Raw genomic sequence first — 23,693 nt, 5'->3', positions numbered from 1 at the left:
AGTATTCTGTTTTTAATAATGAGGAAGGAAAAAAATGTGTGTATGTTTTAGCTGAGAACTGATGCAGGCTGTTGAGAAGGAAATTGATTAATCTTGATGGAAAGTTGTAAATGCTTTAGTCCTTACCTCTGTTTTAGCAGTGTACCCTACAGACATTTGTATTTTCACATCTGTCCCTATGCCAGACATGGTGACATGTGCCTGTAGTTAGTTACTGTGGTAGCGGAGACAGGAAGATCGCTTAAACCCAAGGAATTGGAGACTAGTTATGGCACCTCCTCCTCAAAAAATCAAAGCCTATAAGCAGAAACAGGGTTTGACAGCAGGGCAGCCTAAGAGCCCTTTTGAGTCCCTATATGGATGCACTGTGCAGCCTCTAGGAGACGTCCATATACACACTGCAGTCAGAATGCTGACATTAGGTGTTTAATGGGCTCTGAATGTCTCTGAGCGCACATAGCGTGCCTGCAAGAGTGTTCAAGACAGCACTGGGGTTTGCTGTGTGAGGTAACTGAGAAGTGGGCTGAAGGCTGACTCTACTTCAGTGGGTTTTTGTTAATGTTTGGATTTTGTTTGGAACCACATGTACTTTAAGTAGAAGCAGTTAGAATAGTGTGAGTTAAGAATTCAGCAGCAGTGATTTGATACCATGATGTGGATCAGAAGCAGCCTGGAAATGGTGTTTGTGTAAGCACACTCTGTGTTCCTCTGGGCTATTTGGATCTCAGTCTCTCTCAGTCCTCCCCAAACTCTTCTTTACTCTGCCCAGTGAGCTGCTCTCTCCTCCCTTCTGAGCTAAGGCCCTCCCTCTCTCTCATCTGTATGGAAGACAGCCTTGTAAAGGAGAAGCTTCAAAGTCCAGGACTCCCTAAGGAACTGAGAAGGCTGGTTAGGAAGGAGTGAGGGAAGGGTGTAGCTGCTGTAATTCCAGATGACTGTTAGCAACTGGCCAGGAAGAAAACTGGGAACAAAAAGGGAGCTGTTTGTCTCTGTGCTAGCTTAATGGACACAGCAAAGGCAACTCAAATATACAAACTGTCTTATTTCTGTTCAGGTTTAATGAAAAGAAAGATACTAATTTCACATTTATTTCTCCGTACCTATAGCAGGTACCTCATGTGACAGTGGAATCGTGGGTCTGAGGAAGAGAAAAGATACCCCAGCAATGAAAGCATGCCTGTCCTCTCCTGTGGTGCAGGGGTAGGTGCAACCTGCCTCCTCCTGAACCCCAGTTTTCACTTTGCTATTACAGGGTTTTTTTTCGTTTGCTTACTTGTTTGTTTTTGTTGCTGTTTTATTGTTATGTAGCAATGCTTTAAAAGTGTGACTGTTGTTACTGCATGACTTCCTGGACTGGCATCTCCTCGAGTTATCAAAATGGAGAAGAGAGGCTAAATGATTCACTGGGGGAGGGGGCTAGATTTGAACCAGGTAATCAGAAGAAATTGCTCCTGTGGTATTTCCTGAGTTGTATTGGGATCCTAGTTTTGCCCTGGTCATGGTCACCTCAGCCTTGCCTACATTGCTCTGTGGGCAAGTCAGGAGGCTGAGGGAGATGCTGTTGGCAGTAATGACTACCAACAAGGATGCTTTCTGTGCTCATGTCCTCAATTAGAGGCTCCACAGAGGACAGAGAGCTGTGCTTCGTGCAGGGCTGGTCACATGCATGCCTTTTTTTCACAGGTATTTCAGAACGGATGCCTCTACAGCCCAGTTTCACATAGAGAGTCACGAGACTGCAACAGGAGTGTGGTCAATATGGTACCGCAGCCATTTTGACCAGAGCATTGTATTAAAAGATGTGTTTGTTTCCAAGGAGACCAAGCACATTTTAAAGGTATACACAATGCCTTTTCTTCAACCTTTAGCCTAGTTTAAGCTTTGTTTAATATCATGCTATGAAACCAGTATCTGTAACACCTAATTCTGGTTTTAAATTTTTAAAGCAAATATAGTTTGTTTTTAACATTTTATAGTTGCTTTTAATTCAGTTGTGGCTATCTGTACTTTCTTCTCTCAGAATAAGCAGTGTTTATGATTAAGATATGTGGCTTGACAAAAGTACTTTAAGATTTCTGCTGTGACATTTAAAATACTATCTATTGAAAAATAAACTTTGTTTAAAATCATAAATATTTGATCTGTAACAAATGGAATTTCTAATTTCTAAACCATAGAGCAAATTTACCATTATACTATCATGAGTTTAGTCATAGCGAGTGCTAGGAAGTAACTTCTCCTGCTTCTTTTCTTTGCAGGTTCTGAGTTTCCGTGGCCCTTTATTTCTACCCCCAGGCTGTTGGAATATATTTTCTCTGAAGCTTGCTGTTAAAGGCATTGTCTTAAACCTGTTCACCAATGTATTTCTGACTACAAACACAGGTGCCATTTTTGCAATACCTCTGCAGATTTTCTCGGCCCCAACCAAGGTATTGTGCCCAATGCCATGTGCTGTAGTGCCATTTAGCAGTCAGAGTTGCCTTGGGTCCCCTGTGCTAAGTTCTTCTTTAAGACTTTCTAAGAAATGTAAGATACCACCAAGCCAGTCTTAGGTGGTAGACTTGCTTAGATGTGAAATCTTGATTTAGAGAGGTTATTTTTCTCAGGAAGTAGTGATTATTTAATAAAATACGTCATCATCAGAAGATTGATCAGTTTCCCTCCTCTGTGCTGCTAAGGAGCAAGCCCAGGGGCCTGCGTTGCCAGGTAGAGGCTCCTGTCTGTCTCCAGGCAGAGGCTCCTGTCTCCTGCCCCCAAAGCTGGAAAATCGCATTTGCTTACCATAGAAAGTACAGGTGAACTTGCAGTACCTGTTTATGGGCTTCCGTTTAAGTCAGTTTCTTAGGTGTTTAAATTGATCTAAGTGGTTCCTAGTAGTTCAGTCTGAAGCCTAAAAGGTTCATGAGGGAATTCTTCCTAAAATCTGGGCAAATTGTGTTCTATTTAGATTATTTTAAGCATGTCTCATTTTTTTCTTAATGTTTATTTTCATTTAGTTATTGCTTCCTTTGAGCCAAGCTATTCTGTATAACACTGAGTTCTGATTTTTCACAATGAGACATTCATGCAATCATCTTTATGGTTTGTTTTTTTCTCACTTATTAGTGTTGATGTTTTACAGTTAGAAGTGCCTCACCCTTAGCTGAGGTGTTAAGGTAGGACTTGATGCACCTATTCAGTAAGAGTACAAGGGTCATTCATTTAGTCATATTTTGAGCAGGAGGGATTTCCTAAAAAATATCTATTTTCAATTTCCAATCAAGCGATGCGTATAAGAACAGTGACTAAAGAGGTGAGGCAGGAGAAGATGGCAGTAGAACATAAACACTCTCCAGACCTGGAGGAGGCAGCTGCAAGTTAGCAAGACTGGCATGGCCTGTCCAGAAGAGCAGAGGAGAGCTACAGACAAGCAGAATCTAGACCCAGCAGCAATGGTCTGCGTCTAATTCCTATGGTAGCTTGGTGTCTTGTGGGTCCACCGGTTGTACTTCTAGTCATTGACGGTTGTACAGAAGCCACCGTAAGTGGTCATTGTAGACGCTGATGATTGTCCAGAGGGCATGGTAGTGACCCTGGGAGGCTCAGCCGAGACACCTCAGAGCTGACAAAGGAATAAAGAAATTGCTTCTTAGTTGTTTGGCTTCTGGTTAAAGGGGAGTCCACTGAGGTAGAGGCCAATGTCCGCTTTGTATTTTAGTGTTTAGGATTTTATGCTGAGTGTTGTGTTTTAAGTTATTCATATGTTACTTTTCAATCTAGGAAGGGAGTCTGGGTTTTGAAGTGCTAGCACATTGTGGCATGCATTATTTCATGGGAAAATCAAAACCAGGTAAGTGGTTTGCTTTAGGGTCTCTGTAGCACTGCAGTTCGGGGGGAATGCAAAGCAGTCAAAGAAATTAGCATTTGGAGATGGAATGAATTAATAATTAATTCTGTTAAAGTGATTGCATCATACTGGATGCTGAGAGAATGTGATCATTGACAGTCGGAATGACCTGAAATTGTTGTTAACCCTCCAGACTCAGGAGGGGTCCTTGGAGAAGCAAGCATGTCCTCTTTTTCTTATGTAGCTTGTGCTTTTGTGAGAGATTACAAAATAATATTGTTTGGTCGTAACGGCCTTATCACCAGGAAAAACTGGGCAGCGGGGATTCTTCTCTGAAAGCTGATGGAAGTCAGACATTGGGAGTTCCACCTGCAGTCTTGGGTGATAGGTCTCTATGCATCAGCAGGGCCGAGTGTGGCATGAAAATGGAGGCCTGGATACTGAGTTGGAAGCTGTTCCTGGGTTTTGGTTTATTTTTACTTTTGTATTTTGACTTACTGAGATTTCTGATGTAAGGAGAGTTATAGTATAAACTTAGCCTTTAGGAAACCCCCCTTTTTCTTCTCCCCAGCATCCCAGTTAGTGAAGACAGGCTAGGGCAGATGTATGGAGGTGAAGTAATCATAGTCCAGGTGGTGAAGATGCATTGTAGAGGACCAAGCCCCTGGCCTGTGTCCGCTTTGGAGAACCTCTGTTTGCCCCTCCACATCTCGGACCCACATAGTACCCTGAGAGATGCAGCGGGCCACCAGTGTTTCCATGGATGCAGCTATGCACTTTAGATCCATGATGTTGAAAATGCTGCACACATATTTTTGATTTGGATTTGTCTCAGGCTGCATCATGAGCCATGTGTCTTTTACGTTATTGCCTTCACATGATTTGCTTTAGTTTTGTTTTTTGTTTTTTTTTTTACATGTTTGTTTAATTTGATGTTCTCATGTGTCATGAGTTAGCAGGGCCTTGGGGGGAAGCTACAGATGTTACTCTCTCCACTGTCCTCATAGTTTGTGAAGTTTGGCCAGCCCTTGGCATTACTTACTAACTTAATTGTACGTTGTAAATCTAAGTTTTGAATTTGATCTAACTTTTAGAAAATCCTAATTGGGAAAGAAGCCTTTCTCTGGATCGGTCTACCTGGGACATGGATTCTGAACTTGCAAATAAGCTGTATGAAAGATGGAAGAAATATAAAAGTGGCGATGCTTGCAGGTATGTTCCTGGCCATCAGGGAGTAGTCACCACTCCACAGCCCAGTATGCTCCAGACTGTTAGGGACTGGCCAAGCTGGCAAGTCTCTGACGCTCTGGCAGCAGAGCACAGTGGGTCTTCCTCAGCTGTTCCTCGGCCAGTTGCTCATCAGCTGTTAAGACTTTTCAGTTTTCTGTATTATTTCTGGGTTTATGCATGTGTGCATGGTCACTGACCTTTTTTTTTTTTTCTGAGCTGTTTCAAAATAAGCAGTGAATGTCCTCTTGGAGCCCTCAGTTCCATATTGGGAAAGTCTCTCCAGCCACCGCACTGAGGCTCTCAGGACTCCATTTGAAAAGGACTGGAGAGTACTCTTTTGTGTAACGTTAGCACTTCAGCCAGCAGTTGGACAATAATCTATCATATGTAGTTCATACTAAAAGTCCCCTGTGATACCTGTTGCAGGACCCTCAGCCCCACCCCAATTTCCTTTGTTTTAATTCAGGATCATTCAGGGCTATACCTTCTTGTTTTATTTCTGTACCTTATAGAATAGAGCCACATCTGTCTTCAGTTTTTATCATGTTGACAAACTTTTGAGTCTAGGCCAGTTGTCTTATAGAAAAATCCCACACTGTGGGGTTCCTCAAGTTTACATCTATTTTAACAAGACTACTGAGTCCCTGCTGGTGTTGTGTTGTTATGACTATGTCACATCAGGAAGCTATACAGATGTCATTCTGTCCAGTGGCTAGTTGGCATTATTAAGTTACATCATTTGCTTTAGGCGATGCACTTGGCAATTTAGTAGTCTGATCATATAAACGTGCTGATCCCTAAGACCGCATCATGGCTGTAGTGTTCATGGACAAGCTGTGCGTCAGTGGATAGTGGCTGAAGTGGGAAGGCTGAGGATTAGTTCATGTGAGTCCCCTTTGTTACCACATACTGTGCTTTTAAAGCCACCTTTGAGCATCATCATAGTTTCCGATTTATGTGTGTACTTTATTTCTGTCATCATTTGTCAGTTTGTGAGTGGGATGCATGTGTGAGAGTATATGTGTACACACCTGTTCACATATGCAGAAGCCTGAGGAAGATGTGGTAGGGTAGTGTCTCTGTCTCTCTCCACCTTTTCTCCTTGAGACAGTCTCTCACTAAACTTGGAGGTCATCATGTTTTGGTATTCAGAGCCCCAGGTGTGCTTTCGCAATGCCCAGCGGCTTCTGTGGCTGCCAAGAATCCAAACTTAGTCCCTCACACTCAGCATGCACTCTGCCGAACCTGCTCCCCTGCCCCATCATTATTAGTTTTGATAGTGAATTCCAAGTTCACTGTAGCTGTCCTTCAGGGCAGTTGTGTGTCCCTGATGTGGTACCAAAATAGCCATTCTCTGAACACTTGCTTGCTTTCCAGTAAAACAGGTTTTTCTGTTTGAGTGTGTGTGCTTATGTGTGCTTGTGTATGTGTTTAATGTCAGACATTGAACCTGGGGTGTGTAGAACATATGCTCAACTCTGGATGACATCACCAGGCCTCTAGGATCAGTTGTATACTCTGTCTTTCCAAATCCTACCAAAAGCCGTTTTCCAAGAGTTCTGTTCCTTATAGGGGGTATTTAGAATTTCCTTCTTCCTCTTCCCCCTAAATGTTGAGGTGGTTTTCATAAGCACTTATTATTACTATTCTTTTTTCTTTGTCAATTACACAGAAGAAATGTTTTGGGAATGGCTCAGTTTGCATTTGCAAAGAAATCCAAGGAGACAGAGCCGTTTGTCTCCTTTTTGCCTCGTGTGGTCCCGGAACCCAACCTTGTGTTGAACTTCAGTGCCACCGCCCTCAGGAACAGTGCGGTAAGGATAGTGCAGCTGGGTGCCTTTGTCAGTGATGCCAACCCTGTGGCTTTCAGGTCCTTATACTTGGAAGTTTGTTTTAGAAGAAATTAATTGAAATTCACGAATGATCACTAATGATCATGACACTGAATAGGGATGTCACAGGGACAAGAAGAGGAACTAAGTTCATATCCCTTTAACAGAGAAATGTTAATTGGATATGAACTTTGTAAGACAGTGTCTGAGATGAGCGAGTATTGAATATTTGGAAGACACTTGGTCTACACCTGCTGAAATAGGTTTCTGTGTCGTGGAGAGATGCTGAGCTGAAGGAAATCTAGAGGGAGCCAGGTTGCTCTGTGATGCCACCTGGGCTGTTGAATCATCTTTAGTGTGTTGGCTTTCCCCCTCATGGGCTTGTGTCTCCTAGTCTGGGTGACAGGACAAGGCAAAGGAAAACACACTGAGGACAGTGCATACCAAGTCACAGTTCACACTGCCCTGTGCTCACTGAGGCTCCCTTGCTGCTATTTTGGCTTAACTTTTAAGTTCAAGAAGGAATGCCCAACTGCCCCTTACAGGATTCATTACATGTTTATGTTTATCTATTTAACTGTGCATGCATGAGTGTCCCGTGGCCATCAGAGGACTACTCTCGGGAGTGAATTCTGTCTTTTCACCATGTGATATTAAACTTACTCAATGAGGCTTGATGACAAGCATCTTTACCCCAAGAGTCCTCAGTGTTTAATGTGGCACACATTTCTGGCCATTCCTCCTCTCCTCTGACAAATGTGTGGCTTGGTGAACCACTCACTGACTGTTAGACATTGTTTCTCCTCTAACTGACTGTATGCTCTTTTGGCAGGAATATTTAAGAGGCTGCTATGTTAACCCTCCTCTCCTCACATCTAGGTGAAGTACTTTGTGGTGAGGAACCCGTCTCCCCAGCCTGTCTCCCTGCAGTTGCTGCCTCTCTCCCTATATCCGAGACCTGAAGCCGCAGTGCGCCTGCTCCACAAATGGTAGGAAGCTCCCCGCCCTGCGCAGGCCTTTGGGAATCACTGCTAAGACTCAGTTTCTCCCATGCTTTGTGTGGTGGCACAGTGGAGCCCATTGACCTAAGTACCTGGGAGCCTAGTCCCTTGAGGCATGTGGCTTGAGGGAAATCTTGGTATTGTTTTGTGTGACACCTTCTTTGTCACTGTGCCTGGTCTATCATTCAATGGAACATTCTCTTCTTGAACTAAAGAAACTATCACAAATTTTCATATACTTCTAAGTTGAGAATCTTTTAAATTAAGATGATCTTTGGAAGCACAGGAAGTGGGTTTAATGACAGGTACAGGGGAACCTGCCTATAATCCTACTACTTTAAGAGGCTGAGACTGGAGGGCCATGAGTTTGAGACTAGCTTGGACAACAGAGTGGTGCACCTGTCTCAAGAGCAAGAAGTGAGTGGAGTTCAGCGGTACCAGGATGAGATGGTGAAGCATGAACTCTGCCTGCAACACCACTAGAGTGGAGCTGTAGGTGTATTTGGGGTGTTCCTCCTCTTGGTTAGGAAAGTGGGTGGCAAACTTGATCTTGGGATTTCTCAACTGTTGCCCTGTTGATCACAGATGCTGCCTTTTAGAGGAAGCAGGGACCAAACAGTACTAGAGGTCCTTCCATACTTTTGCTGGTTTCTGCTCACTTGGGGCCAGCAAGGCTTCCCCAGCCGTTTTACCCAGTGTGTCCAGATACTGCCAGTTCTCACAGGCATGAAGCTGCCATTGGTTGAGAGTCGCTCACTCTCCTAGTAAAGCCAAGGGGATGCAACAGCACTGTTTTCTATGTAGATCTCTGGGGTTTTTGTATTCTGGGCTGCCTACGTCATACATTGAGCAGTACTTACCTGGCCCTTACAGCTGCAAGTAGGCATGGAGAGGGCTGAGGTGGATCGGCTGTAGGATGAGGTCAAGTGTGGGAGTAAGTGTGTGGTGAGCTCATATGTGTTACTCGGTTGCTGATCTCAATGCTGGTTTGAACACTGGAGTTTTGGGTTTTGTTTGTAGGTTTGGCACAGATATGCAGATGGTTAATCTCTCAACTGGTGAATTCCAGCTCACGAAAGCTTGCCCTTACCAGGTAGGAGGACATTTTCAGACATTGAATACACTGACTTGCTTGCTGCAGAAACAGTTGGCCTTAGCACTGTTTTCTGGTGTCTGTATGTTCTAGGCTCTATTTTCCTTCTTTGGGCATGAAGCATATGTAACAGGGCTTGTTTGTTTGTTTTTAATTACATGGTGCTATAGGATTAGTTTAGCCTGTGCATCAATATAATATGATGGATTAGATTCATACACAAGAAGAAAGACCAACTGAATCATAACTATGAAAACAAAACAAAATACAACTAATAATTTAAGAATTAATTTCTAAATCTCTTAGAATCCCTTAGCATTCCTTTTTAGTGCTTTATAAGGAAAAAGGAGATACATTTTAGAAATGTTCTTAATGTGCACTCAGTGTGGTAGTACACACCTTTAATCCCAGCACTTGGAAGGCAGATCTCTGCAAGTTCAAGGCCAGCCTGGTCTATACATAGTGAGTTCTAGGACAATCAAGGCTCTGTAGAGAGAGATCTTGTCTGAAAAAAGCAAGCAAGCAAGCAAACAAAAAGTTTTCACATGTCTTGATTGGAATAATCAGCAGATTCCTGTGATACTCAGATGGCTCGCATTGCCTATAACTGCAATCCAAGGGGTTTCAATGGCTTCAGCTCATCTTCGTAGGCACTCACACATACGTGGTGCATGTACATACAAGAGGACAAACACAGATGCACATGAATGAAAGTAATATTTTTAAGAGCTTAAAGCTATTTTTATATAAAAAGGGGAAGTCTGACATTGTAATTTTGCTGACTTGCTTGTGGAAGCGCATTGTCTTTTGTTACGGTGCATGGAGCTGGCTAGTGCGGGCTGCACTCCGTCTGCCTTGGTGATTTGGAGCAGCTCTTTCATCCTAGCTTTGGCCTTCATAACAAACTTTAAATATTCACTAAGGTTTATAAAATAGATTGCCTGGTGTTTATGTGGGCTAAATAATCCATGCCTGGCATAGAAGAACACTTAGTAGGCTGCTGCTGCTGCTGCTGCTATTACAGACTTAATGCTGAAGATTGGCAGGGTTTTGTTCACTGTTTACATTTATAAAGCAAGGTTTTGTCTCTCAGGATTTATAATTCTACTGGATGGACCCAGATCCCTCACCATTTGTTCCCCAAGGTAGCACAGGGAATGGCAGCAGGCTTGAAGGGTAGAGCCAACCACAGAGAACCAAGTTACCATGCAGACTATGTATTAGACCTGTTGACCCAGTCACTGTTCATGAGCTGGACAAAGCAGCAGAAAAATTTCATAAAACAGTCGACACTATTGATTCAGAGGAACACTAGAGGATAAAGGCAAATGTGAATAAAAAGTGGTCTTTCTCCTAACTAGAGAATCTAGTTCCTGCAGATGGTTTCTATAAAAATATAAATTCACTATTAAAGACAATCTATGCTTGTCTGACATAGGAGGGGGGTCTTGTTCAATTGCTATAGAATTAAGCAGAGAAAATCTGTTTTCTGATTACTGTTACATAGTCAAGGCATTTGGTATAGAAGGCTTCTAACTCCAACTTCCATCTAAGCCAGGAGGCAAATCCACTTTGCAGTGTCCTGCTAGATTGTTCTGCAGTTACCCAAGTTTCTCAGATAAGGTGTAGGAAGCGTGTGTCAGCTTGAACACTTCAGCAAGGTTCAGCTAGGTTGACAGAGCAGGTGGAGCTCAGCAGCATAGTCCTTGTCTAGCACATTACAAGCAGTGGGAAGAAAATCCATTGGTGAGGATGGAGTGAAGCCCACTCTGCGGGTTTGAGATGCTTAATGGCGTCCTCTGTGACCTGCAGGGCGAACCTTCTGAGGAGTCCAGTTTGAGAGCTCTTCATGTGCACTTGCACCCTTTGGAAACGAGAAGGGTTGGTGTTGTGTTCACACCAGCAGACTATGGCAAAGTCACCTCCCTCATCCTGATCAGGTAGGTGTGTCTCTTTCTCACTGAGCGTTGATACTTCTCTGAGTGTAGTGATGGTACTGTGTGGTAGGTTAGGAAGAGGTGGGGGCTGGAGAGAGGGACCCTCATTTAATCCCTCCCCTAGTAAGTGTAGCCCCTCCCCTAGTAAGCTAGCATCTCCAGAAGGGAGCATATCTCACTCAGCCCCTAGTCTGATACATTCCCAGAAGAGTCCAACCCACAGGCACACACACATTTACTTAGTTGTCTTTAGCAATAAAGATAATTGCAACACTGCTGTAGACTCTCCCATGAGTAGATTTGGACCGCCTGCCTCTAGGCTCTGTAGCCCCAAGCACAGTGGAAAAAGTGCCTCACTGGGCAGGCGTACTGGCTCGGTTCTTTCTTGGATGACAGTTACTACCTGCGGCCTTCAGCAGGACAACTGCATTCATTCTTACTTTTCCATCCTCGGTAGTCTTTATGAGAGTCTTGCAAAGGTTACAGAGTAGACCTGGCTTGAAGTTCTCTGTAGTGGTGAGCAAATGTAACCCAGATGTCACTCTGGATTAGTAACACTAGTTACTTTTCATTGACTTTTCTAGGATCACACCAATTGCCCGAAGTTTACTGGAGGCTTCCTTTAATATACCAGTGAAAATTTTGCAGCTGAATGAGGCTAAAAAGAAAGGATGCTAAAGTAAAGACCAGAGCATTTTGCTCATAAGCTCTGACCCAAGAGACTCCCCAACTTCCTGTGGAGTCGTATGCTTCATTTAAAACCTATTTCTGAAGAATGGGTTCAGTCAGCATATGAGTAAACTTTACATACCTAGATTTTAATGTTAAGGTTTTTATAGTGGTTCATTTACTTTTGATGGTTTCTTTATTGATAGAGTATTTTCTATAAACCAGCTACTTGTAAAGGCTTTTATGTTGCTAACCAAACTTCAGAGATATAAACATATTTCAGAGCATTTTGCATAATTCGATATATCAATAACTTCCCCTGCTTCTGGCATTGCCATCGTGGTGTTGGAAATTCAGTCTTGTGTGTATCCTTTAACTGTCCACATAGCATTCCATCTTTAGCAAGCATGGTGTCCATTAACAAATGATAAGTACTAGTCTGTACCACTGCATCAATAAGAATCTGACTAGTTATATGTAAGTTGGGACGTGATTTTTGGAGTTTCTATTTCTAGGGTCATCCCATAAGGCAGTATTTCTTCTGAAATACAATCACTATGAAAACGTCTTAATTCACTTAGTTTTATTATTTTGTCAAGTTTGTTAGCATCTGGGTTGACCACTCCATTTTGTGTCTTGGTGAATGGCCATCACCCCAATGCCAGTTTGTTAGAAAGCTGAACTGGCTTTGGTGATGGGTAGTTGGAGAGTGATGTCACTCACCCCTTCTGCTGCCAGTTGGCATCTTAATCTGTGAGAGGCAGGAGATGCCACACTTGGAAGAGGTTGTTGCTGGGTAGGAGTAGTGCCAGGTAAGTTGAGTTTCTCTGTTGACGTAGGCCTGGGGTGATGCTGCTGTGTTTCCCTTCCCTGTAGGAATAACTTGACTGTCGTTGACATGGTTGGTGTGGAAGGATTTGGAGCACAAGAGCTCTTGAAAGTGGGAGGAAGACTTCCTGGTGCAGGAGGCTCTCTCCGATTTAAGGTGCCTGAGTCCACCCTGATGGATTGTCATCGACGTGAGTTCACAGGCTTGGCACTGCAGCATGGGCTTCTTCATTCATTGGATAATGTAGAGTTCTCTGGAGTGATTGAATTAAGGATTGATACAGAAACCATAGATCGAGTTAGATTATGTTAATAACTTTACAGTTACCTTTTAAGTTGTTTGACTCTGTCCCAAAACTCCCAATATAAAATATGCTTTCATTTATTTCCCGAGGTTTGATATCATATCTGAACTGTGTCTAGTAACTGTGATGTTAAAGCAAAGGTGTATGTAAACCCTGGGATGGTGGAACATAGCTGTAATCCCAGGACCGGGGCAGTATAGGCAGGAAGTTCAGAAGTTTAAGGCCATCTCTGGCTACTACATAGCAAGTTTGAAGCCAGCCTGGGATACATGAGACCCTCTTTCCTCATCCCTGGTTCAGTGTGAGTGAAAGTTCCAGGGTCTCAGGGTACATGATAGATACATTGTAGTATCCAAACTCTTAGGCTCTTGGGAGAAAAAAGCATTAAAGTGTCATGTGAGAAGAATCTAGACTTCTGTATCTTTATTGTTTCCTCCTTGTATAGCAAAATCTAGAGATGATAGAATAAGAAATGATTCTACAAACAAGGTAGAAATCTGCCTTTTATCTGTGTTCAGCTTTTCACACTTTTATAACGTTTTGATTCAGTAAATTATTAAAGTTAGTTTTGAAGTTTATGTCTACTAACTAAAATACTGTGTTCCTCACTAGAACTGAAAGACAGCAAGCAGATTTTATCTATTACAAAGAACTTCAAAGTTGAGAATATCGGACCTCTTCCCATAACTGTGACATCCTTGAAAATCAATGGGTATAACTGCCAGGGTTATGGATTTGAAGTGCTAGATTGCCATCCGTTTTCACTGAGCCCAAACACATCCCGAGACATCAGTATCGTGTAAGTGCTGGGCGTCAGTTCACGGTGCTCCGCTGGGGAGATACCCAGCACAATAGTAAGACTTCTTAGGCTGCTGTATGGATATTTGGGGTTTTTAATTAAAAAAAACATAATTTTTGTGTGGGTGTTTTGTCTGCATGTGTGTCTGTGCCCCTGAGTGAGTGCTTGATACCCACGGAGGCTAGAAGGTATCTGATTCACCGGAACTAGAGTTGGACGGTAGTGAGCTGCCACGCGGATGCTGGGGATGCAACCCAGGTCTGGAAGAGCAGCCAGTGCTGTTAACCACTGAGCCACCTTTCCAGTCCTGAGGATTGTCTCCTCAGCCACCATTGGCTTTTATTCTTATTCTGCTTTGAAGTGAGAGTTAAAACCAATAAATATTCCTAACAATGGGCCATTCACCCCTGAAATCAGTAAATAATGGAACCACTTTCTCTAGGTTTACTCCAGACTTTACCTCTTCCTGGGTCATCCGGGAGCTGACGCTGGTCACTGCAGCAGACCTAGAATTCCACTTCACACTCAATGTGACCCTCCCTCACCACATGCTGCCCTTGTGTGCAGAGGTGGTTCCAGGTCCCAGCTGGGAGGAGTCCTTTTGGAGGCTCACTGTCTTCTTTGTCAGGTAAACGACTACCTTTCCCATCCTGCTTCTCAGGCACAGTAGTAAAGTCATGTTGCAGACTCACTTGGGATACAAAGTGCCCAAGTGTAAGAATGGACAGGCAGTTTTATTGCTTTGAGTCCTCTGGCATGTGAGAGTCAGACAGTAATGGGAATTGTAGGAAGAGTTTAGGAGCTGCCTGGGAGGGCTGCAGGACCTGATGTGTAGTTCATGGTTGTGTTCCACATGCATTCTTGCAGCCACAGAGGCAGAGCTGAGAGCTGATGGTCTCACTAGCTCAGCCGGTGACTATTTGACATTACAAGACCACAATGATCCCTTAACAGTAACTTTATTTGGAAAATGCTTTTAAACATTGAATTACCGTGTCAACCTTATGAATTTGCACATTTTTAAAAAAACTGAGCCAGACAGTGGTGGCGCACACCTTTAATCCCAGCACTTGAGAGGCAGAGGCAGGCAGATTTCTGAGTTCGAGGCCAGCCTGGTCTACAGAGTGAGTTCCAGGACAGAGAAACCCTGTCTGGAAAAACCAAAAACCAAACCAAAACAAACAAAAAACGAGTGCTTTTTATTTTGTAATCTTTAAGAAATATCAGAGCTTACATCATACATTTAATGAAATATATTACCGTATCTGTAGCTGCTTTCTGGGATTCATCCACCGCTGTTCTGTAATGAGATAAAAGTCTTTTAGCGTTGTTTTAGGAGTATTTCTTGTTTGTTGTTTTATTTTTCTTTTTGAAGTAGTCTCATTATGTTGCCCAAACTGGACTCAAGCAATCCTCCTGCCTCAGCTTCTGAGTAGCTGTGTTCTACTATGCCTGGCTTATAGTGGGTCTTGTTCAGAGCCATACAGTAAAGAATGGCATTCTCTTCTCCCCAGTTTGTCCCTGCTGGGTGTGATTCTAATAGCCTTCCAACAAGCACAGTACATTTTGATGGAATTCATGAAAACAAGACAGAGGCAAAACGGCAGCTCCTCTTCCCAGCAGAACGGTGATCCAGTGGCGATGATCAGTTCCCATCCTCCCAAGTAAGCAGCCTCCCTCCCCTGTGTGCCGAGGGTGGCCTCGTACTGCTCCTTTCCGATTCCTCTGCAGGTAACAGAGGTTTTAACCACACTTTTGTAGCTTGTGTGAACAGCTGCATTATTTTCTTAGACTTTGTGTGAGGGCGTGGCTCGTGGGTGGCTGTCAGCAGAGAACTCATGGGGCTTTGAAAGGTGGGGGGAGCTGGAACCACTCAGTGGTGCCACCAATGGCTCCTTGTGTATTGTTTACTTTGCATCCATACTAAATGTATTTCTTCTTGTATTCAGAAGCACTTGCAAGAACTTCCTGGACACATACAGCCCATCTGACAAAGGTAGAGGGAAGAGCTGCCTTCCAGTGGGCCCACCCCTGAGCAGGCTGCAGAATGCCGCCAAGAGGAGCCCGGCCACCTATAGTCATTCTCAGAAGAAGCATAAATGCTCCTTCTACTACAGCAAACAGAAGCCCAGTGCATCTGCGGCCAGCAGTGCCAACGTTACCACTGAGGAGAAGCAGACTGTGACCCTGGCAAGCTCCCTGACTGTGGCCAAGGAAGACATTTGCACTAATGTCCTCAGTGAGAACTGGGTCAGCCTCAGATATGCCAGTGGCATCAATGGCAGCTTGCAGAAGAATCTAACCCTTCCCAAAAATGTACTGAACAAAGAGGAAAGCTCACTGAAAAACACAGTTGTCACTAACACTTCTTCAGAATGTAGTATGAAGGAGGGAGTACACACATGTATGTTTCCTAAGGAAACTGACAGTAAAATTTCAGAAAATGTGGCTGAGCTCAAGGAACAAGAGCCCTGTCCACAGAAGACTTCTAAGAAGCCACCTGAAAGTACTTTGCCCAAAACCCCACCTCAGTACCTTCAGTCAGACTTGCCAGAAGTTTCCAGGAAACATGGTAATCTTGGTCACTCGGCGATGGTGGTTCTCCTGTGGTGTCTTGTCTATTCCCAGTGAGATCTGGTCTCCCCTGTAACCTTAGAGCAGTGTGATGCTATCCCCTCCCCATCTCTTTCTTTCTCTCTCTTCAGATTCTTTTTTTTTTTCTGAAAGATTTATTTATTTCTATTTATATGAGTACATTATAGCTGTCTTCAGACACACCAGAACAGGGTATCGGATATTGTTACGGATGGTTATGAGCCACCATGTGTTTGCTGGGAATTGAACGCAGGACCTCAAGAAGAGCAGTGAGTGCTCTTGACCCCTGAGCCATCTCTCAAGCCCTCAGATTCTTGTCTGACTTACCACAGGACTGTTCAGTCATCCTCCTGAGTCATAGAGTCACAGGGGAAAGCTACTGTGCCTAGCTGGGACCTCTGATTTGTGTGAGCAATTTTAGCAAAGGCACAAATATTGAAATTCAAACTCGAGTTCTAACAGGAGGCACCTGTTTTGTAAAATGCTACAGCTAAATAGTTCTCAGCTTCAGGCTTTTTGTTAAAAAAACAAAAAGCAACAACAACAAAAAAAAAACAAAAAACAAGTAGCCACCCTATACAGGGTTCCTAGCTAAATAGATCTTTTCTTTCTTTCTTTTTTTTTTAATTCTTGTTTTTTTGTTTTTTTTTTTTTTTTTTGCTTGTTTGTTCTTTTGAGACAGGGTTTCTTTGTGTAGCCCTGGCTGTCCTGGAACTCACTCTGTAGACCTGGTCTTGAACTTAGAGATCTGCCTGCCTCTGCCTTCTGGTGCTGGGGTTAAAGGTGTGCACCACCACCACCCAGTTCCACTTTTCTAATAGCTGCAGCATCTCCTATTCCACGGCCTTGCTTCTTTAATAGCATCTCTTATTGGAAGAAACACAGATGCTATTGACATATAGCATAGAGGAAATCATCAGTATACCCTAGTTGATGCCTCAGCCTCTGACAGAAGAGCCTGCACTACCTCGTCTCTGCCCTCCTCCCTTTTTCTCTAATTAGTATATTAGCACATTCCTGTGTCTGTTGGGGAAACTCTGTTTGTTTCTTCATTTAGACAGGATCTCATTAGGTAGCCCTGACTGGACTGGAACTCACTCTGTACACCAGGCTGCCACAGACTCACAGAGATCTACCTGGCTCAGCCTCCTGAGTACTGGAATTAAAGGCATATGCTACAATACCAGTCAGGCTTTGATGTTAGCAGTTAGCTAGTACTTGTTGGCCAGCTTTGTGTTACTGCAGTGAAGTATCTCTTAAACAGTGTGAACTTGCAGAGAAAAATTTATTCAGGGCAGAGTTGTGGATTTTCTAGTCCCAAGTCAACTGGCCTGTTGTCTTAGCATCTGATTGGTGTTCAGCCAGCAAGGTAGAAAGCATGCCTCAGCAGAATACACCCACATCATGAGCCAGAAAAACTTGTGCAGGGGGAAGAGATCAAGTCTCAGGACCCACTCCAGTGATCTCAACACCTCCCAGGAGGCCTGCCCCTAAATATCCACTGCCCTTCCCAATAGCCAGCCTGGGGGCCAAGACCCATGTTCAAACCATGCAAATGTCATTACTGTCACTTGTTGATACTGAAGCAAAGGTCTGGAAAAGCTCTAAGCTAATTCTAAAGAGCTTTATGCATTTGGCAGAATCCTTAAGTGGAATTTTGACTATTCCATAAAGGCTATGCTGATGTAAAAAATAGTTGAGGTTCTCTGAAAGGAACGAGCACTATAATTCAAGTTGTTGGGCAACCATCCCCTCAGTCTACCATCAGGATGTCCCATCATCCCAAACAATGGCTCTGTGTCTATTAAGTAGTAAATTAAACACCAATCGCTCCCTCTCACTCTCCCTTTTGTCTGTCTGATTGTGACTACATTAAGTTTCCCTTCCTGCCTGGTTTACTTCATTTAGTATAAAGGTTCCTCAGGCTGTGTCTTTTAAGCAGGAATTTAATCCCACTTTAAAAAAATCTTGCTAACTAATGTAAGTGTTGGGTTTGGTAGTGTTAAATGTAGCCCCATCATACAGTATTCTAGTCATCCATTGGTGGACAGCAGGCTTCCTCCCTTGGAATACTGTGAATAATTACATAATTACAATAATGTTAGTGACACACCCCCGCTTTGACATCTTTTAAAGATTGGAGAACTTTTATGTAAGTATATTTGCACTTGTAAACAAAGTCAGTTTCTGGAGAATCGTGGTTATAAAATGATTGTGCCTAAGTCTCATTAAATTAAATGAAAGAACATTTAACTCTGGAGAATACGAATGGAAGAATACTAGAAACTGAGTTGTTTTTATTTCTTGAAGGAAATAAGCAGCAAGCGCCTGTCAGGAGTGAAGTGGACAGCTTTGAGCCTGTGAGAGCCGCTGACGCAGAGCCGTCCTCAGTGAGGAAGACGCAGAGGGCATCTCCAGAAGACACGTGCTCTGAGAAGCAGGACGCAGCTTCAGCAGAGGTCTGCAGTCCTCATTCTCGGTCCTAGTAAAAAGAGCATAGCACACACCGCAGGCAGGCAGGCAGGCAGGCAGGACAGAGATCTCTGATGAGTATGGCTCTTTGTCTGTAGGTGATAGCAAAGCTGTGGTGTGACTGCTCAGAAAGCTTTACCTTCTGATTGTAGGCGTGAGATTGTACGCCGTGGTTTGTAGTGACCCCAGGTCGCTTTCATTCTCTGGGAGAGCTAATCATGAGCTGTGTGTTTGTTAACTCGTAGCTAGAGTTGTAGAACAAACTGGCCCAGAACCTGTTCCATCTAGTTAGTACTGACATCTCTTCCTCACAGTGGTCTGAAGGAGTTGCTTACCTATTCTTGTCCTATAACTATTATCATCTTTCTTTTCTCTAAGATATCAGAAAAGTTATTATTAATGTAATAGGAAGAAATCCTCCTGCAGTGAGGGAAGACTTCAGTTGGTAGAGGACAGCGGCCCGCTCTGTAGGTGTGAGCACACTGATGCATGACAGGCAAAGGCGCATTCTACATGATTCATGAAACTTGAGGCATAAAGCTGGCCCAGTGCAAGGAAAACCAGAAACACAAACTTCAGCCTGCTTCAGACATCTCTGTGGGATCAAATAATGTCAGCAAATGGGTGCAGAAATTCCCAATCCCAATAATCCCGTACGAAAAACCTACATAATCCAATTATTCTAAGTGATACGCCTAGATTAGGCAGCTCTAGCACGATGCTAATGTATTCCCCAGCTATGAGACCCTTTCCTACCTGCAGTTTCTCTTAGCTGCATGGTTCTGCTCCATCTTCCCTTCCTCCTCCTTCTCCCTCCCTTCTCCTTCCTTCTCTCACTTCTCTCCCTACCCGCCTGCCCCCACTCTCCAAGACCTCCCGTCCCACCTTTCCCCTCCACTGCCCAGTCACAGGTTCTAGCTTTTATTGACCAATAAATGGGAGAAGGTTCACATGAGATCCAGAGTATGTGATAGACTGCTTGTCCGAGGGCCACATCAGAATTCAAACAGCATCAGGACCGCCCACAACATTGAGGTGTCATTGAGAGAATGAAAATGTGGGCAAAGACTATTTGTCCTGTCAAGTTGAGATGCAATTACAGCAGACATTTTTAAATGAAAATGAGCCTGTAAACTTGTCCTGAGGAAACCAGGTGAATGACAACCCACCAAGTAGACGTGAAGGGTCAGGGTTGCAGAAGTTGCATTCAAGGTCTCTTATTGGCATCGGCTTATTCTATATCCAGAACTAAAACTAAACAGCAACAATAAAGCCAGATTGCAAATACTAAAAACCCTAGTAGATATAGTAATACCTAAGAGGTTACTGAAGATATAGTAATATCTAAAACACTTGGAAGGTGGGGATAGTCAAAGGCAGGTGGAAGCGAATTTTAACTGTGATCATTCCAGGTAGAGGGCAGTCTTGTGTGTGAGTCTGTTTGTCTGTCCCTGTGGCACTGGAGATCAAACCCAGAACCTATGGATGATAAGTACCACTAGGATACACCCCAACAATCTTTTTCTTAACCGTCTTGTTTTGGAGATAGCTTTGGCTATCCTGAAACTCACTATGTAGACCAGGTTGGCCTCAAACTCTTTCCTCAGCCTCTTGAGTGCTGGAATTAAAGGCATATGCCACAGTGTCTGGCCCTTAAAGAGATCTTTAATGACTAATATATAATGCAGAAAAAATGTTAGAAAGTTGATAACTCCTTTGGTTCTACTTTGGTTACTTAAAAAAAATTAGATTCTTATAAAATTGGACCATAATGTTTGATCTAAAAGGAACTAATTGTCTTAATGTCACCTTATCCATTTCCTGTTGTGTCACCCTATGTATGTGTAAGCCTAATGGAGAACTATTCAGAAGGAAGGTTTATGAGATAGTCAGTGAGCCTGGCTATTTCTGTATTCCAGGCTGCTCAACCTTACACAACAAGCATGACTCTTGCTTAAATTAAATGGAAGTACTGTAAATAAGTAAACCATAGACATTCCACAGTGGGTTGAGAAAGGCACAGGAACATGGATGTAATCAAGCAGCAAGACTAATGCTGGCCTACAGGGTTCTGGAAAGCCCTGGAGGGAGTAGCATCTTGTACAAGCATAGCATACAGAAAGGTCAAAGAAGGCAGGCAGCAAGCACTGCAGAATCTCCAAGAGGACCCAACAGGGCCGACACCTGGGAGTGTCTAGGGAGCCCATCTGGTTGAAAGGCAGGCACCCACAGGGAAACATGGGCAAGAAGGCTCTTGGGCTCTCCATATTGAGACTGCCAGGCAGGAGTTAGGAATAGGGGTTACCTCTATGGAGCTGGACCTGTAGTAGCCTGACTTTATTACTCAGAGTTCTCTATATACATACACACATATGCATTATGTATGTATACATATATGTATTCTGAATATATATGAACTGATAAAATGAGGCTATGAATATATACACATGCATGCATATGTATACACATACATAGTATATGTTTTTATTTATTCATTTATTTATTAAAAGATTTATTTATTCATTATTATATGTAAGTACACTGTAGCTGTCTTCAGACACTCCAAAAGAGGGTGTCAGATCTCCTTATGGATGGTTGTGAGCTACCATGTGGTTGCTGGGATTTGAACTCATGACCTTCGGAAGAGCAGTCAGTGCTCTTAACCGCTGAGCCATCTCTCCAGCCCTTATATTTAGACTGACTTACCAGATGTGGTCTATGTAGTCCAACAAGGGCTATGTCACAGTGCAGTCTGAGAATCCGGGAATTTTTTTAGTCCATGAGACTGAATGTCCCTTCCATCCTAATCTGGTGCTGGGGTCCCAGAGGACTCCTTGACAGCTGCTGGTTTTCAGTCTGTTGGAATCCTGAAGGAGTTGAATTTAATATGGGTATAGCGTCTGAATAGACGAATTCACCAGCAAGATTGAGAGCAAGAGCTTCCTCTCCCCATGTCCTTTTATGTGGGCTGTCTGTCATTGTATGGCCCAGATTTAGGGGATCCTACCTAATGTGATCCAATCAAGAAAATCCCTCACAGGTGTGCCCAACTTCTGTGGCTTCAGTTGATCCCAGATGTAGGTCAGAGTGACAATCAAGGTCAGCCGTCACACTTTCTCTACAGTATGAGCAAAGGTGTGGCCTAAGCCTGAGTACTAGGTGATGTAGGGGTGCATGTGAGGCAGAGGAACAGATGCAGGAAGGGAAGCAGAAACCACGTTTAGGAGTTGAGTATGGAGCCAATGACGCCAAGGTTCCTGTGGTCTCATGTCGCCCTGAGAGGCAGAGGTGATGCTGCTAGCTCCCTCTGCCACACACATGTACCAGAGCCCCACTCTGTGCCAGATGAGCCTTGTGTATGCTGGCCCTTCATTATGAGGTTTTTGTTTTTTGTTTTGGTTTGATATTTTCTCCCATTCATCTCAACCATCAAATCATTTGAGGGCTTCACTGCCCCTGATCAGCCCTGTGCTTGCATACACTCTGGGTCTGTGCAGCTTCCAACCATCTACACGCAGTGTTGGCAGCTTGCTTAGCAGACTGTGGGACCAAAGATTTGGGGCATTCAGAATGGACTTTGGGACCCAAGGATGTGCCCTTGGTTGCAAGGTAGATATTCTGGTGCCATCATGTGGCTGACCTTGGTCATTGCCTCGGTGTTTGTGTCCTGATTCTGTGGGTTTGTTCCTTCAGGTCAGTGGAAGCTTTCTGCACCGCACTGTGCATTAGAGAGAGTCACTCAGTGAGCACGGTCACTCAGCATAGTCACTCAGTGAGCACGGCCACTCAGGGAGCAACCCTCGGTGTGTGCAGTTTGCAGGTTTTTTTTCTTGCTCATTCTTAGTGCCTGACTTCATCGCTTCTAGAAATCTGTTGTGGACAGACAACTAGCTCTCTCTGTTGACAAGGAGGGTGAAGACCTGGCTTGGAAGCCATAGACTAAGCCTTAGCTCTGGGTTTTTATTTTCTCTTAAGGGCTTTGTTTGTTTGTTTGTTTTAGAAAAGCAATTTATGATCACAGAAACATGAAAAGGAAAGGGGGAAAAGATGTATCATGCAGCTAAAATGTAATGTTTTTTGAATGAGATCTTTAGCTTTTTTTTTTTTAGTGTAATATAGTTAAGAGTATAGTTAAGAGTTAATTGCGTGTATATAAAAGTTGTAATCCTGATTTTCTCATGTGGTTGAGTATTGAGTGGGAAGCTGCTACTCTGTCCTCCTTCTGCAGGCTGCCTTTCCTCTTCACTTCATAAATAACTCTGTGATGACTCGTTCTGACTCACTGTGATGACTGCAGGCAGGACTGAGTGGTTCAGCTTCCTCAGTGTTGTCAGGCTGCCTTCTAGGAGGGTGACTCCAGGTGACTTTCTCCTGGGTGGCAGTTGAATGAGCTGGCCTCATTCTCCCTGAAGCATCATTTGTGTCAACAATCTTCTGTTGTTGGGTTCAAGGCCCCCACATGCCCTACCACTGAGCTATACCCCTAGGCCAGTTAGCAAAATATTGGGCATGCGATAGATGAACAAGGGTGTTTTGTTTGGGGTGTTGTCGATTTGGGTGATGGGGCTTGGATCCAGGACTACTTCTGGGTGGAAACAGCTGTGTTATCTTTTTATTTTATCTAGGGAAAGACGATTTTCCTCCACTTTGTATGTGTGTAAAGTTAAGTGGTAGAGGGAAGTGTTTTTTAATCATCCATCCCAAATCCCACCATTGGAAAGGACAAACTCTGTGAATTAGGTAGGCAAGCATGTTCTAGTAACCTGTTACCAGCCATGACGTGGTATTCATGAATGTAAACATACTATTATAAACACATGTGCTTTCTTTTAAAAAAATACAAGATACAAGCTTATCTACACGGATCTATTTAAGCACATTGTTTAATTATGGAATATTCTGGATAAACTCATCTTTTTTCATCTTTTCTGTTTCTTCCTCAAAGTTGATATCCTTTGCCTACTTTGTTTTGGATGTTAGTCTCTCTCTCTCCCTCTTCCTCCCTCTCTCCCTCTCTCCCCCTCTCTCCATCTCCCTCTCTCCCTGTCTCCCCCTCTCTCCATCTCCCTCTCTCCCCCTCTCTCCATCTCCCTCTCTCCCTCTCTC

At 43.6% G+C, this 23,693-nt stretch overlaps 1 protein-coding gene across 1 annotated transcript in view; it reads left to right on the top strand.

Moving 5' to 3' along the window:
* The window catches only part of Tmem131l (transmembrane 131 like), a 142,235-nt gene that overhangs the window by 99,878 nt on the left and 18,664 nt on the right, over nucleotides 1–23,693 (top strand). The window contains exons 12-26 of the mRNA XM_021157333.1: nucleotides 1,107–1,200; nucleotides 1,684–1,837; nucleotides 2,259–2,429; nucleotides 3,760–3,829; nucleotides 4,921–5,038; nucleotides 6,729–6,870; nucleotides 7,768–7,877; nucleotides 8,910–8,982; nucleotides 10,795–10,922; nucleotides 12,465–12,607; nucleotides 13,334–13,520; nucleotides 13,963–14,148; nucleotides 15,035–15,184; nucleotides 15,470–16,092; nucleotides 18,426–18,574. Coding sequence (XP_021012992.1) covers nucleotides 1,107–1,200; nucleotides 1,684–1,837; nucleotides 2,259–2,429; nucleotides 3,760–3,829; nucleotides 4,921–5,038; nucleotides 6,729–6,870; nucleotides 7,768–7,877; nucleotides 8,910–8,982; nucleotides 10,795–10,922; nucleotides 12,465–12,607; nucleotides 13,334–13,520; nucleotides 13,963–14,148; nucleotides 15,035–15,184; nucleotides 15,470–16,092; nucleotides 18,426–18,574 — 2,498 coding nt within the window. The remainder of the gene's footprint in view (nucleotides 1–1,106; nucleotides 1,201–1,683; nucleotides 1,838–2,258; nucleotides 2,430–3,759; nucleotides 3,830–4,920; nucleotides 5,039–6,728; nucleotides 6,871–7,767; nucleotides 7,878–8,909; nucleotides 8,983–10,794; nucleotides 10,923–12,464; nucleotides 12,608–13,333; nucleotides 13,521–13,962; nucleotides 14,149–15,034; nucleotides 15,185–15,469; nucleotides 16,093–18,425; nucleotides 18,575–23,693) is intronic.

This window comes from Mus caroli, chromosome 3 (genome assembly GCF_900094665.2).
Source record: "Mus caroli chromosome 3, CAROLI_EIJ_v1.1, whole genome shotgun sequence".
NCBI lineage: Eukaryota > Metazoa > Chordata > Mammalia > Rodentia > Muridae > Mus > Mus caroli.
Note: the sequence above shows the minus strand (reverse complement) of the source record. Positions and strands in the feature narration are given on the sequence as shown.